This window comes from Microtus ochrogaster, linkage group LG9, assembly GCF_000317375.1.
Source record: "Microtus ochrogaster isolate Prairie Vole_2 linkage group LG9, MicOch1.0, whole genome shotgun sequence".
Lineage (NCBI taxonomy): Eukaryota > Metazoa > Chordata > Mammalia > Rodentia > Cricetidae > Microtus > Microtus ochrogaster.
Window position 1 is genome coordinate 13946729 of NC_022034.1, and position 13885 is coordinate 13960613.

Consider the following 13885-nt stretch of genomic DNA (forward strand, 5'->3'; position numbering starts at 1 on the left):
TGCAGGAAGGGCGGGGGTGAGGCAGGAAAAGATGTAGCCAGGCCAAGCAAGACTCCCTCACCTCTACCGTAGACGCGTGCCCGAGAAGCAGGCATAGCAGATGCTTACGGAGCACGTTCACAGAGTGTATTCTATACCTAGAGAGAGACACAGCTCCGGCTCCCTGCAATCCCACAGTCTCAAAGTAACTTTTCAAGTGGATTCGAATCCAAATTGGGAGAAATGGCAATCATTGGAAAGGAGCTAACTCTTGTGATTTAATATTAACAATTCATATACTGGAAAGTAGCTTTTGGCTGTACCTCTTACCAAATAAAAAAGAAACAACAACAGAAAAACAAGCCCACCCTTCTGCCTTCATAAGTGTGCCACTGTGCCTTCCACGGCAAAGCCACATCAGTGGCTTTAAAGGAGGTCACACACAGAGTTTCTGATGACCCTTCAGTGTTCGCTGGGGCTCTGTAGCTCTATTCTAACAGTTGTGCCCAGTCTGCATCCATGGGCCACATGAAGCCACAGGCAGCTATGGATACAGCCCACACAAATCACCAACTTAATCAAAGCATGACTTCTTTACATCGGGCATTGTGTCATGCAACGTTAATCCTAGCATTAGGGACGGAGAGGCCAGCCTGGTCTACATGGTGAATTCCAGACCAGCCAAGATACACAGTGAGACCCTGTCTCAAAAAAAAGAAAGAAAAGCAAGTTTTTGTTGTTGCTGCTGTTGTTATTTTGTTTCTTTTTTAACTGGGGTTCTTGGGCATCAACTCTGTAGGTAAGAACATCGCTCTGTAATGTTAAAAGAAGAGCACACCTGGTCTAGGACCTCTGCTAAAAGGCTCAAAGACAAGACTGGCATATCAGAGAAGAAAAGTATTCACAATTTACCTCATCTTGGGTAAGAAAGGTCTCACTCTGGAGTGGCTCCAAGTATAATTCAAAGAGGCAGCTCAGATCCTGCAAATCAAGAGAAGAGTCTCTTTAGCACACAAATCTCCAAAATAACCAGTTGATTCCAGTAGCCCAGGAAGCAGCTCCAGAGACTCCCATTAGGACCAGTGACATGGTTGTCTTATTGAAATTCTTGACCTTCAAAGTGGTTATCATTGCTCACCTAATACAAAGGTTGATGCCACCACATTGCCACCTACTGGATTTCACATGGTCACTGTGAAGTGCCAGCCCCACTCTGAGGCTAATGTGGCTAACGTCTTCCCAACAGAACAGGTTCTGTCTTTCCTGCCACAGGAGGCGCCATTTCTCCAAAGAGGAAGAGAGAGCTGCCGGTGTGGCTGGATACCAGTGTCCTGGCTTTCTCTTCTATGCCAGGGAACAAGGATCAGTCTGTGGGGAGCTGTGAGGGACAAGACCTAGGCATTTCTCCAGCTTCAGGCTAAAACCAGGAGAATTTCCAACTCCTATGTTCAAGTACAAGAGCCCCACCATGGAGCAGTGGGGATGTTTACAATCAAAGCCACACTTGAGTCACTACTGGGTTAGTCTCCTGGAGAACACAGCAGTGTAAGTACTTACATAATCCCACTAAAGTTTCTATTTAAGAACTTGAAGCCAGAAGCAATCCATAATTTAATTACAGAAAAGACTTGACTTTAGAGTTTCATTTGTTCGGAAGAATTGAGAGTCGTGTATCTGGCAATAGTTGACTACTGTTCCCCGGCTTTGCAAGGGAGAATCTTAAAAACCAGAGAGCCCTGTGAAGTCCAGAGTGCCACGCAGTGCCTGCCTAGTGGCAGCTGTGAGAGCAAACCCAGAACTCAGCTCGGCTGGCTGGCACTTCACAATGAAAAGCCTCCCTGGCTCCCCACTCCCTCCTTGTTCCACAGCAACCTGGGATGTGAAAAGGGGCAGGCAATGGTGAGTTACTGGAGCGAATCTCAGGGACGCACGAATGTGGAAGGGAAGTCATCTGTGAGTTACTGGATCGAATCTTGGGGGACACACGGATGTGGAAAATCTTGAGGTGCATGCGGAGGTTTGGGGTTAGGTTCAAGCAAGAAAACTGTTAAGGGTCGGCCACAGGAAAGAGACTAGTAGGGAGCATCGTGAATGCTAAGTTCACACTAGGTCTGGTTATTTGTCGGACAGTCACCCCTGTCAGGCTAATGCCACTTGCTCCATGGACTTACTGCACAGCAAGAGCTGGTCACGCTGAGCTGGGGGTGACAAAGAGCCTCCATGCCTGGAGCCCTATGAAAACAAATGGCAGGGTTCTTGCAGGGAAGGGAGAGTTGGTCCTTCCTTGCCTACCTGGTCGCTAATAAGAAGCATTGGAAATGGCCGTCCTGATCCAGGGCATTCCAAAAGGAAGGTGGGAAACTGTGTGGCAAAGGAGAATGAGTTCCATTTCCAACTCTGCCCTGGACCCAGCAGGGTCTGGGAGACCACGTGACATGTCCCTGAGGGCTCTTGAGCCTCAGAAGCAGTCACAGCTCCCAGAGGGCCTATGGACATGCTGGGTCATGTAGGAACCTGCGGGCTCACTGGCAGACACTCTAGCTCTCTTCCATTGGGTACAGGACAAGACATAATGGAACGTAAAGTTCAACCCTCTAGCTTTCCTCCATCCACCCCCCAGTGCAAGCGGCACTGGAGCTAGCTGTGAATAAGACTTTGGGGAGGGTCCTGGAGACACAGTACTTAAAGGAGACGCTCAGCTCTGTTGTCATCAACATCATCGTCGTTTTTTTTTTTTTTCAGTCTTATGTAAGCCACCCTGGCCTTAAATTCCATGTAGCGGAGGATACACTTACTTCCTGATCTTTTTCTACTTCCAGAGTGTTGAGGTTATGGGCATGCACGATCATATCCTGTTCTGATATCAAATCTGGCGGTTTTGCGCATGCTAGGCAAGTACTGTACCAAATAAGACAGTCTTAGCGCCCCAGAAATTGCTTCATAGAATAAAGGGTAATAGTCACATATGCATACATATGCATGCCAATGTGTAACTCCTGGGTTTCACAGACTAGGAATGTCGAGAAAGCTGAAGACAAGCACAGACACCAACAGCGAAGTTGGAGAGGACCTACTGAGGGCCATGAAGACAAGTCAGCCTGGGCCTGGACTCCCAGCCACTGTCCTATGCCGTACCCTTCTAGAACTCACAAATGCAGGCAAGTTTAAGATAGACCCAAAGCATGAGAAAATGCTTAAAGCAAAGAATACTAGTCTTTCTAATCTCCTGTGTTAATAAACATTTCCCAAAGCACTAACTAGAAGCTAGCTAAAAAGACAGAGAAATGGATTCAGTGTGGGTACCCAAGTCTGTGGTAGCTACACCCTCGTCATGGTGTGAGGACGTCCCATGTGATGGCTGAAACACCTGTGCATGGGCTTCCATCCTGCATGGGGATCTCCATGGATAGGAGGACTCTGAACTCTGAGGACCGAGCTTCAGGGCCCCTGGGGCACAGATTGCTCCCCAGCTCCTCATAACCCAACGTGATCGCTACCCTTCTTGCTAAAGCAGTGTAGACTTCATTCCCACAGATTGCAAATAATGAACTACAACATCTGTTTCCATAGTGAAAGCTACCTTGGCAACAGACACAAGCCAAGAATTCTTTTTTTTGAGTCTTCTCTGTTCTTTTCCCTCCCGACCTGCCTTCCCTTCCCTGCGGCAGTCCACCTCAAGGAGCACGTATCTACCTCCTGAGTGGGGGTTGTCTCAGACAGAGGTGATCTGAGGTGTGACCTCACCATCAATCAAGGAGGTAGGAATGTCCAGCCCATCCCATTACCTTCACGTAAGACTTCTCTGTGTCTACGAGCTCCTGGATGACTTTGCGGAGGCGGTCTGCATCCGAGAGGTGGCGAGCCAGAGGCCGGAAAGGTGGGTCCTGGCTCTCGGCCGGTGCTTCCATGGTGTTGGTGCGCGTGCTGGGGAAGCCCCTGCAGAGCTCGGTGATCTGTTCAGCGCTCTGGAAACAACAAGAAAGTCAGGCTCAGGACACGGCTCGCCAGCATTGCGTGTCCGCCTCACCAGGAACACCAAGTGTTTGCACCTGCACCTAGTACACTATCAAGGAGCCTTACAAAGAGGCGGGTCTGGGGCACATGGCTTCATTCACCTCAAGCTGCTCTCACTATAACCTGAGTCCTGAAAGAAAGATGGCATCTCTAATGTTTCCGTTGGTACGCAATGCTCCCCACTGTCACAAGAGCCGTGAATGCGTTAGCACTAAAGTCAGGAATGAGGCTGACTCTCTGCTAAAGTTGAAGTTTCTCCTAACACCCAGACATAGAGCTTTCTGAACAGAACATACAGGAAGCAGACTCGTGAAATCCATCTTGTCCTCAACAGTTGGCCTGATGAGCTCTCCAACTCCCAGTGTTCTGGGAGACTCAAGACATGGTGAGGTACCGTGGCAATTTTAGGATGGCTTGGCCCCAGTCTGCCTGAGTTCTGCCCTCAAATCTAACCATTTAGGCCAAGCCAAGTAGCGGTTATAGATGAAAACACTCACACTAGAGTGGAGTAGAAAGTGAGACACGAATTACATGCCTCAGAAAAATTAGCTGTTCTGGCCCACCATCCCTTTCTGTTCCACCTCCTCTGCTTCCCAACATAGTGTCTTCGTCGTTCGATGGAAAATCAGGATCTAGACAAAACCTCAACAAGCACCTCCTGCCTGGCCTTGCTCTCTAGTTCAATGAGTCCCAACTGTAATCCTGTCCATCTTCAGAGAAGTGGAGGGTAGCTCCTGCCCAACTAGAGAAGACTTTCCAAGGTTAGAAACATCGAGGTGCAGACTGGGTGGTCTGGAAACCAGCAAGAGTATGGGTAAAACAACTGGAAAATGCAGACATGGTGGATGGAAAGGCCACCCTGGACCAGGAAATTGTGGAAACCCAGCTACGAGGTGAATTGTCAATGTGGTCCCGAGAAGTACATGAGCCAAGGAAGAACCCAGAATGCTCTAGTATTGCGGTAGGAACCTGGACGCAGTAACGTACAGAACCTAATTCCAGGAGCAGGTGACGGGGAGCCTCTGCTCTCATTTTTACCTTAATCCTGGCCTACATAAGGCACGAGGTGAAGGAGAGATTGTGTCTATGACTGGACACACAGACTTCAAGAGAGTTTACAAAACAGTTCAAACAGAAAAACAATTTTCCTTGAACATATGTATTTTCTACTTGTTTTTATTTTTAAATTCGAACACGAATATTTCTGGCAATACCTATCAGAAGATGTGTATAAAATCCACTACGGAAACAGATGTGGAGGGCCTGGGGCATGGCTCAGCTGATGGAGAGCTCTCCTAGGTTGGACACATTTCCTGGGTTTGATTCCCAAGCACCAGGAAAGCCAGCGTGGACATGGAAGTGCACGTCTATAGTCCCAGCACTCGGGAGGCACAGGCAGGAGGGTCAGAAGCTAAAAGTCATATTCAACTACAAAGTGAGTGTGAGGCCTGTCTGAGCTGTATCAGACACTGCCCCCCAACACACACACGATATTACAGATCTGAAGGCTTCAGAATCCAGCTTTCTTTTTTGAATGTCTCATATCATGTTTACAACCATCAGACTTTGTGATATATTTTAGAAGCTCTAACCCATCACATCCTAACAGCCTAAGCACACAGGAGAGGGCAGCCAGAGGCGGCAGCCTTTCTCCTCCAGCTCGTGAGGAACACGAAGGGCTAGAACTGAGACATCCAGACTCCTGCATTTCCCCCCTTGCCAGGGTTCCCTAGCCTCATGCTCATTTTTCTCTGGAAGCTTCCAGCACGATTCCTTTCTGAACTAGAAGCCCTGGGATCCTACCACAGGTGGAGTTTTTGTTTGTCTGTTTGTTGTCTGGTTTCATTTTACGAAACAAGGTCTAACTATGTAGGCCTGGTTGGCCAGGAACTTGCTCAATAGGCCAGACTTCCTCCCAGCTTGCAGAAGTCCAAATGCTGAGATCACAAGTCTATGCCACTATGACCAGCAGTGTGCCTGTTTTTAAGACTGGGTCGCCCTATGTAACCCCCAGCAACTTTGTATTTCCTACCTTGCCCTCCCAAATGTTAGATTACAAGGATGCATCACCATGCCTAATACCGTGGATATCTATTAGAAGTTTCCCCAAGTGATGCCAAGATGTGGCCTTCAGGAGAACTACTGGTCTACCCATCAGGCCAACTACACCTGCCCAGGTTTCCCAGGTGTGGCACTGACTCCAACTTATCACCCTTTCCCCCAGGACAGCAACATAGAAGAGGCATAGGATTGGCTTACATCCAGAAAAATCCCCCAGACTGTGGCCCTGGCTTTAGGTCTAGCCTTCTACTAATTACTAAAAAGCCCATGAGAATAAAAGGCTCAAAAACTCCTTACTTGAAATTTTATTCTGGGATTTGCACGGCAGACTCAGACAATGCAGTTCTGCAGTCCTGAGAACCAATAGTCTCCAGAGCTGCAGAATCTATATTAAGCTTGCATACACCACACAAAATAAGATCTGACAAAATGCACCATACGTTGCATGGCATCTGGTGAGATTACAGTTTTGCCTTGCTGGGATGTCAGAACTCACACCTAACACTGCGGTGCTAAAATAACAAGATTTCAAAAATAAAGTATCTTGCCATTTTGGAAAAATCAGAATTCATTTTAAAAACACTTCTCATGGGATTGACTTCCAAAAGTGAATGTTAGCCGGGTTGTTTCAATGGCAAATTTACTTGTCAAGATACTGCAATTAAGTGTTCAAGGGCTGCAGAGATGCCTTTTGCACAGTTAACAGTTTAAGCCATTGCCTAAAGGTGGGTTTGAGGATTACCTGGATCATGAGGAGGCGGGGTCGTAGGGTTTTTAAGTGTTTTTAAGGATGCATTGACAGTGTCACCTGGATACAGGTCACTTCCTCTGTACTTCCCTGTGGTGATAAACATCAAACAGTAACAGGCCACAGCCTATGGTTAAGTCACTTAGGAGCAGTGACATTCCTGAGTCTTCTGCATCCTTCCTGATGAACAAACAGCAGCAGTGCCTATCTGTTATGTGACCACGCCCTTCTCCATGTGGGTCCAGGAGAAGAGGGAACTTGCATTTGTTGAGCGCCAGCACCACACCACAAGTGTGAGGTCCTGCTCCCATAGAACATGCCAGCATCTCGGCTTTAGAATGACCCACTGATACCCTGTCGAGGGCAGCAAGCTCTTCCCTGCACTGGCCACTCATAATATATTCAGTGCGGCACAGGAGAGAGGACCTGTTCTTCCTGCCACCTCTGTTTACCACAGGGTCCGACTCTCCTGCCCAGGTGTTAGGAGGATGTGGTCACCACCACTCAGAGTGGTGAAGGCAGCAAGCATCCTGGCAAATGTGGCACTACTCTGGGGTCCATCTGGGGGACAACTGTCTGTCAGGCCATCCAGGCCTCAGGCCCAGGAAGGCTGCTTGAAAAGCGAAAGACATGGTTACAAGGTGCAGGTGGGAACGTGTGAAGACTCAGGTTCCTGAGAGAGTGCTGAGGCAAGTGTGGCAGAACAGAAGGAACCGGCCTGCTGAAGCGGAAGCCGACTCTTCTGGTTTTCAGTGTGTAGCAATCAGGCTCATGGTGGCCCTCTGGGTTTTCAAGAGGACAAAAAACACTCTCTTCATTCTTAAAAGAATAAATGAAAAGTTTCCCTTAAAACTATCTGGAAAAGCCAATGATGGACACTCTCTCCCCACACTCAAAATGTTTTTTCAAGTTCTTGCTTGACACTATAGTGCACACCTAGAAATCTAACACTGGAAAGTCTTGGGCAAGAAGATTACAACACCAAGTCTAGCCTGCTACGTAGTGAGATCTTATCTCCTGACAAATCAATCTAAAATTATCAGGTATTTAGAGCCACCAAGTTTGATTCCCTACTTGAAAACAATTTTATCTTTTCTATAGACACAGCCTGACTCACTGTGGAACTCTGAATTCAGACAGATGCCTAGGCAAAGTTCTTCTGGGTTTTGTTTCCATGTGTGGATAAGGCACCTTCTGCCTCCCCATAAAAGAGGCAATGTGTCTATTTTCAAGGAGCCCAGAAAAACATTTGGGGCGAAGGCACCAGCACTGCCTACAATGAGCAAGCACCTAACCTCAGTTGCTCTTGGAAGGAAAGTAGGACAGAGTCTTGATCAGGCCAAGCTCTGGCGACCCTGTAGCCCTCCTAACTGGGACAACAAGGCACTTTCCATCAGAAAATACCACCACCGTCTCCCTGGGACTTGATTTGCAAAATCTCCAGACCACACAACAGCTCTGATAACTGCAATGTTCCTATTTGAAGATCATCCCTTGCCTGGGTTTTGTAGTTTCCTTGAGGACATCGGGACCTTAAAAGGAACTGCTAGGGCTTAAAGCACCTCATATTATGAGATATCATGGCTTCTGCACTGCTCAGAAGTCCCACGCGGCAGCCTGACTGAGTCTCATGGTGGCCCAGTGTGCAACAGCGCCCCATCCACGACTTAGGTACAGCAACCTACTTTTGTCTGAAAGGCTTGGCTCACAAGCATTTTCCGCCCATGAAAGGAGATTCAAAGGTGATGGATAACGAAGGAATATCTCATATAAGCACAGAAACCGAAAGGTCAGTGTATGCTGCTCTTGAGTTCCCAGCCTACAAGAAAAGCTTGGTGGTGGGCATCAGCAACAGAGGCAACCAACACACTGCCCCCCTGATGTTATTCAGATGTTGGGGTGACTGGGCATATTGTAAACAGCCTGGCAGAAATGGAGAGATTAAGACATGCAGAGAGGACAGGCAGGACTGTCAACCTCACTATTAGACTATTGAAATAATGAACCCCGAAGAAACAAGGATTTCCCAGGAATCTCATGATGGGAGAAGGAAAGGGGTGCAAGACAGAGGGAGACCTTGTCTCCCCGAAAGAGACTTCATAGTTCTAACAACTTGCCAGATCACCTTACAGGATGAGACCGAAGCCCGGATAAGCGTGGGTCAGTGGTGGGCGGGGCCTCATTTGACAGGAACTGCTTAGATATGGACATCCCTAGCAATCTATTTTTTTATTGATTTTTATTGAGCTCTACATTTTTCTCTGCTCCCCTCCCTGCTTTTCCCCTCCCCCTTCAACCCTCCCCCAAGGTCCCCATGCTCCCAATTTACTCAGGAGATATTGTCTTTGTCTACTTCCCATGTAGACTAGATCTATGAAAGTCTCTCTTAGTGTCCACATCGTTGTCTAAATTCTCTGGGATTGTGGTTTGAAGGCTGGTTTTCTTTGCTTTGTGTTTAAAAAACCACCTATGAGTGAGTACATGTGATAATTGTCTTTCTGTGTCTGGGTTACCTCACTCAAAATAGTGTTTTCTAGCTCCATCCATTTTCCTGCAAAATTCAAGCTGTCGTTATTTTTTTCTGCTGTGTAGTACTCCATTGTGTAAATGGACCACATTTTCCTCATCCATTCTTCAGTCGAGGGGCATTTAGGTTGTTTACAGATTCTGGATATGATAAACAAAGCTGCTATGAACATAGTTGAGCACATGTCCTTGTGGCACGATTGAGCATCCTTTGGATATATATACCCAAAAGTAGTATTGCTGGTTCTTGAGGAAGGTTGTTTCCTAATTTTCTGAGAAATCGCCACACTGACATCCAAAGGGGCTGTACCAGCTTGCATTCCCACCAGCAATGCAGAAGTGCTCCCATTTCCCCACAGCCTCTCCAGCATAAGTTGTCACCAGTGTTTTTGATCTTCCTTGCCCTCTATTTAAACCCGATCTCACTCAGGGCCTGGAAAACAGATGTGAGGGCTTCCCTCATCTCTTTGTCTTCCCAAAATGGCCACTTTGAATAAATCCCTTCCTCCACTTTCCACTATCGATTTGGCTCTTTAATTGGCTGATTAAGGACTGCTGGTCTGACCTGATTTGTAGCAGCACAGGTTGGCCCAGCTCAGAGCAATCTCACAGTGTGTGTTCACTCACACTACTCTAGCTGCCTTTCTCTCCCACACTTACCAGCTCTATCCTAGGCCACCGATCTGAACCCAAGGCAAGTCTGCATGATGCCCACAGAGATAATGCTCCAAGATACCAGGCAGAAGAGCAGGGTGGATGATGCTTCTGCCTTTAAAATGCTAGAATAATGTCCGGCCTGTTGGAGATGAAAAACCTTAAGGGTGCCCCAGCTCAGGCAGGGTGTGCAAGCAGGATAGGGTTAGTATGCCCCATGTTCTCTTTAAGAAGAAAAAGAATTCCTCTGTTCACTGTCTAGAAGCCATGAGGAGGCTGTGTTCCTGAGCACTCTCAGGGCAACCATGGTGTCAGCTGTCACTTCTAGCAAATTAGTCAAGTCAGAAAAGTTCGCCTTAGGGGAAAAAGACGATTAAAAGTACAAATGACTTTTCCTCAAGTCACTCTGCGCTTCATAAATATGTCACAGCCTTACAGAAAGAGCTAATATTACCAGCATGACTGACAGAAGGGATCGGAACGACAGAAACAGATCATGGGTCTGAGGCAGGAGGACCACCTCCCAAACTTCCCCACAGCAGCTATGTCAGAGGCCTAAGTGCCAATGCTGTGAGGCCCTTGGAGGCAGCTAGCAGGCTTACAGGAAACATGGCGGTGGCTCAGCAGAATACGGTGGAGCTGATCAGTGATATCGGTCAACCAACTGTATTATAGTGGTAGCGATGGAACCCCAGGAAAGCCCCAGTGACATGTGCCTCAGCTGGTAGAGTGCCTTATAGAGCATGCAGGAATCCCTGGGTTCAGAGTTCCCGGTACCCAATAAGCCAGAAATGCTGGCCCATGCCTGTCATCCCAGCACTCAGGAGGGGTGGCAGGAGAATCAAAAGTTCAAAGTCCTTCTTCTGGAAAGTATCAGCCAGGGCTACATGAGACCCTACCTAAAAAGAAAATTAAAATAAAAAAACAAAAACAAAAACAAAAACTACAGAGAAAGAGATTTTTGTCTTTAACAAAGAGATAAAAAGACAGATGTAATACCCCCAAATACCTCGTGGGTTCTCCCCCATACACACATCTTGACCAGAGTTCTAGGCAAAATGAGACGATAGATTATGAAATTAACAGTCAAGTAAATTACAGTGCACAAATGCAATGAGAGACACAGCAGACACTAGAAGACACTGACCTTTAGTGACCAAAAGAGGACAGGATTTATTAGGAAGAGAGAAGAGGTCTATGGTTTTTAAAGTAATTTTATGCATATTTTCTATGTATTAATATGTATGAGTAGATTTTTATAAAATGGAATAATATGTGTGTATATGTATGTATCTATATAATATACAGTTGTTAACACTGCATCTCAAGTTATTTTAATTTTAATCTTTTGGCTTATCTGAATTTCCTCATTTTTATAGTAGTTGAATTTTTAATTTTTTTCTAAATGGAATCATTTCCTGTTATTTTACAAAAATGATTCAAGACACAAAAAAGTCTCCACAAGATGTCTGAAGAGCGAGACTGACTCACCCTCCCCGCACCATGCCCACATGTGGCCGGAAAGACAACTCAGAGCAAGGCATCCCAGAGCAACTTGTGGACTCAAAGACTGTGGAACCCTCTGGAAACAACAGAGGAAGCTCTTCTGGGCAGAAGAGGCCGGAGACATGAATGCGAAAATCGTGGCTCAGGATAAATAAAGGTCATGTCACTGAGCCTAATGTGATAAGGAGACATGGCCTTTGCAGGAACTGAGGGCCAGTGTGGGGATGGACCTGGGCCTAAGACAGGTGGCCGGGGCAGGAAGAGAGGCAAGGGCCTCCCTTTGCCAGGACTGTGGCACTAAGTATGGAGAACATGAGGTAGTTGCCTTTTTGACAAGGAGAGGAAGCCCATGGAACAGCAGTTATAAGCAGAGAAACCCCCAGGACCTGGGTGTTGGAGGCCTGATGTAGTACCAGTCATCTGATGCCTGCCACCTATGGGGCACATGTCCAGGACAGCAGGCTGAAGGCCCGAGTGCATCGTGACCACTGGTCCTCCTGGTCCCTCCCCTTCACTCCAGTTTGCAGCCAGAATCCAAAGTAGCCCATGCTGGACCATGTGTCCTCAAATACCTCTTTCAAGGCAGGTGATACACACACAGAGACAGACAGACAGACAGACAGACTATGGAGTTAAAACCCTGACGTGGCAGGTACCGTCCGTGTGACCTTAACTAACCTCTCCCAATTCAGTCCTATATCTGCAAAGATGACATACTAAAGGAGGCTCAGAGGATTCAATGAGAGGAAAATGTGTACAGATAACCCACAATGTACAAGGGCCCAGGACAGCCTGGGGCTCAGTAAAAGTTACTGCCCAGAGAACCGTCATTTTCTTATAATCCATGTGTGTTGCACATACTCCAAATGTGTGCACACATGCATAAACAACACGCATGCCAGGTCGGAGGCCAACCCTGAGTGCTGGTCCTAACCTTCCATCTTATTTGAGACACAGTCTCTTGAATTGTGTTTTTATTCTCTTCCTGCTGTATTTGTGAGCTTCTAGGACTTCTGCTTCCTATCTCGTGGTAGGAACCCTGGGATTACAGACATGCAGTGTCACATCTCGCTTTACCTAAGTGTCGGGGATTTGAACTCAGGTCCTCGGGCTTCCAGTGCATTTCCAGTGGGCAGAGCCATCTCTGAAGTCCTGTACAGGGCACTTAATGTCTCAACTTCCTTTATCTTCAAATGCATGAAAGGTCAAATTTTCTCTGGTTGCCCCAAGGACAAGCCAAAGTAGCTCAATCTCATCAATAATTTTTTTATGAAGCTCCTCCTCTGGGCACAATATAGAGACCCACAGCTTCTCAAACAGGGGTGGCAAAGGTCATGAGGAAAACAGGGAGGAGACACGCAGAGAGTCGGGCAGAACACTGCAGTTCCACCAGGTACCAGAGCAGGACGAGGTGAAGTTTGCCCAGAGGGAGGGAAAAAATGTACAGCCATTAGAAGTCAAAAAAGGCAACCGGGGCACCTTGTGGACAGATTCTCGGAGGTAGCAACGGTGTGCCAACCTCGGTTTCAGGCAGCTTGCCCAGGGGTCAAGGGAAATGGGCAATGAATCTCAAGGGAAGAGGCACTCCGCTGTTTGCACATCTTCCCATTTCACAGCCCCAGGCAATCACCCTGTTCCTGGAACAGGAACAGCCCAGCAGCTCCTGGTAGCAGGCGTGCCAGGGCTTCTTGTGTCCCCACCGCCTGCCTTCTGCTTGGTTTCCTTATTTAACAGCGGTCTGGGCCGGATTCGGGAATGGAGAAGATGAGGTCTCTCTGCCAAGGACCTTTCAAGGGGTAAAGCAGCCTTTCAACACAACCAAGCCCTCCTCCCCATGAAACACTACGTTTGAAAGTTCCTCCTACAGAAGCTGTATGCCTGGCCCAGTCTATCAAGGTCTCCTGGCTTGGTACTCTGTTTTCCTACTCCAGAGGTCAGGTAAAAAGAAAAAGATGTCTTCTCATATATGTAATTAAAGCTACTTCATCCAAAAGAGCCAAAATTTGCCTTGACTTTCGGGAGATTCCCATGATCCCACACTGAAACAAGTAATTGAAAGAAGACCTCCGGAGAGAGAGTTCAGCAAATCATGTCCTGTGGATCAAATCCAGGCTGCTGGCTGTTGCAATAAAAACAGTTTTATTAGAATTCAGCTATGCGCATTTATCTCTGCTCAGTGTACCTGTAGCTGCTTTCATAATAGAAAAGCCTGCGTGGTCCTGATGGTGCCAGACACTCCCTGGCCTTTTACAGAGAAAGTTTCACCTCACCTGTAGAGGCAAACACAGAGATATATCTGGGTTCTGGAGAGAGGGCTCAGAGATTAAGAGCGCTGACTCTTTGTCCAGAGGATGTGGGTTCAAGTCCCAGCACCCATGGGGCAGCTCACAACCATCT

General features: G+C 47.3%; 1 protein-coding gene across 4 annotated transcripts in view; it reads right to left on the bottom strand.

The window, feature by feature from the left end:
• Nucleotides 1–13885, bottom strand: part of Tiam2 (T cell lymphoma invasion and metastasis 2) — a 143793-nt gene that overhangs the window by 11868 nt on the left and 118040 nt on the right. For all 4 annotated transcript variants that reach the window (XM_026787339.1, XM_026787340.1, XM_026787342.1 and 1 more), the window contains 2 exons: nucleotides 3765–3944; nucleotides 892–960 (listed from right to left, as the gene is read on the bottom strand). In XM_026787339.1, coding sequence (XP_026643140.1) covers nucleotides 892–960; nucleotides 3765–3944 — 249 coding nt within the window. The remainder of the gene's footprint in view (nucleotides 1–891; nucleotides 961–3764; nucleotides 3945–13885) is intronic.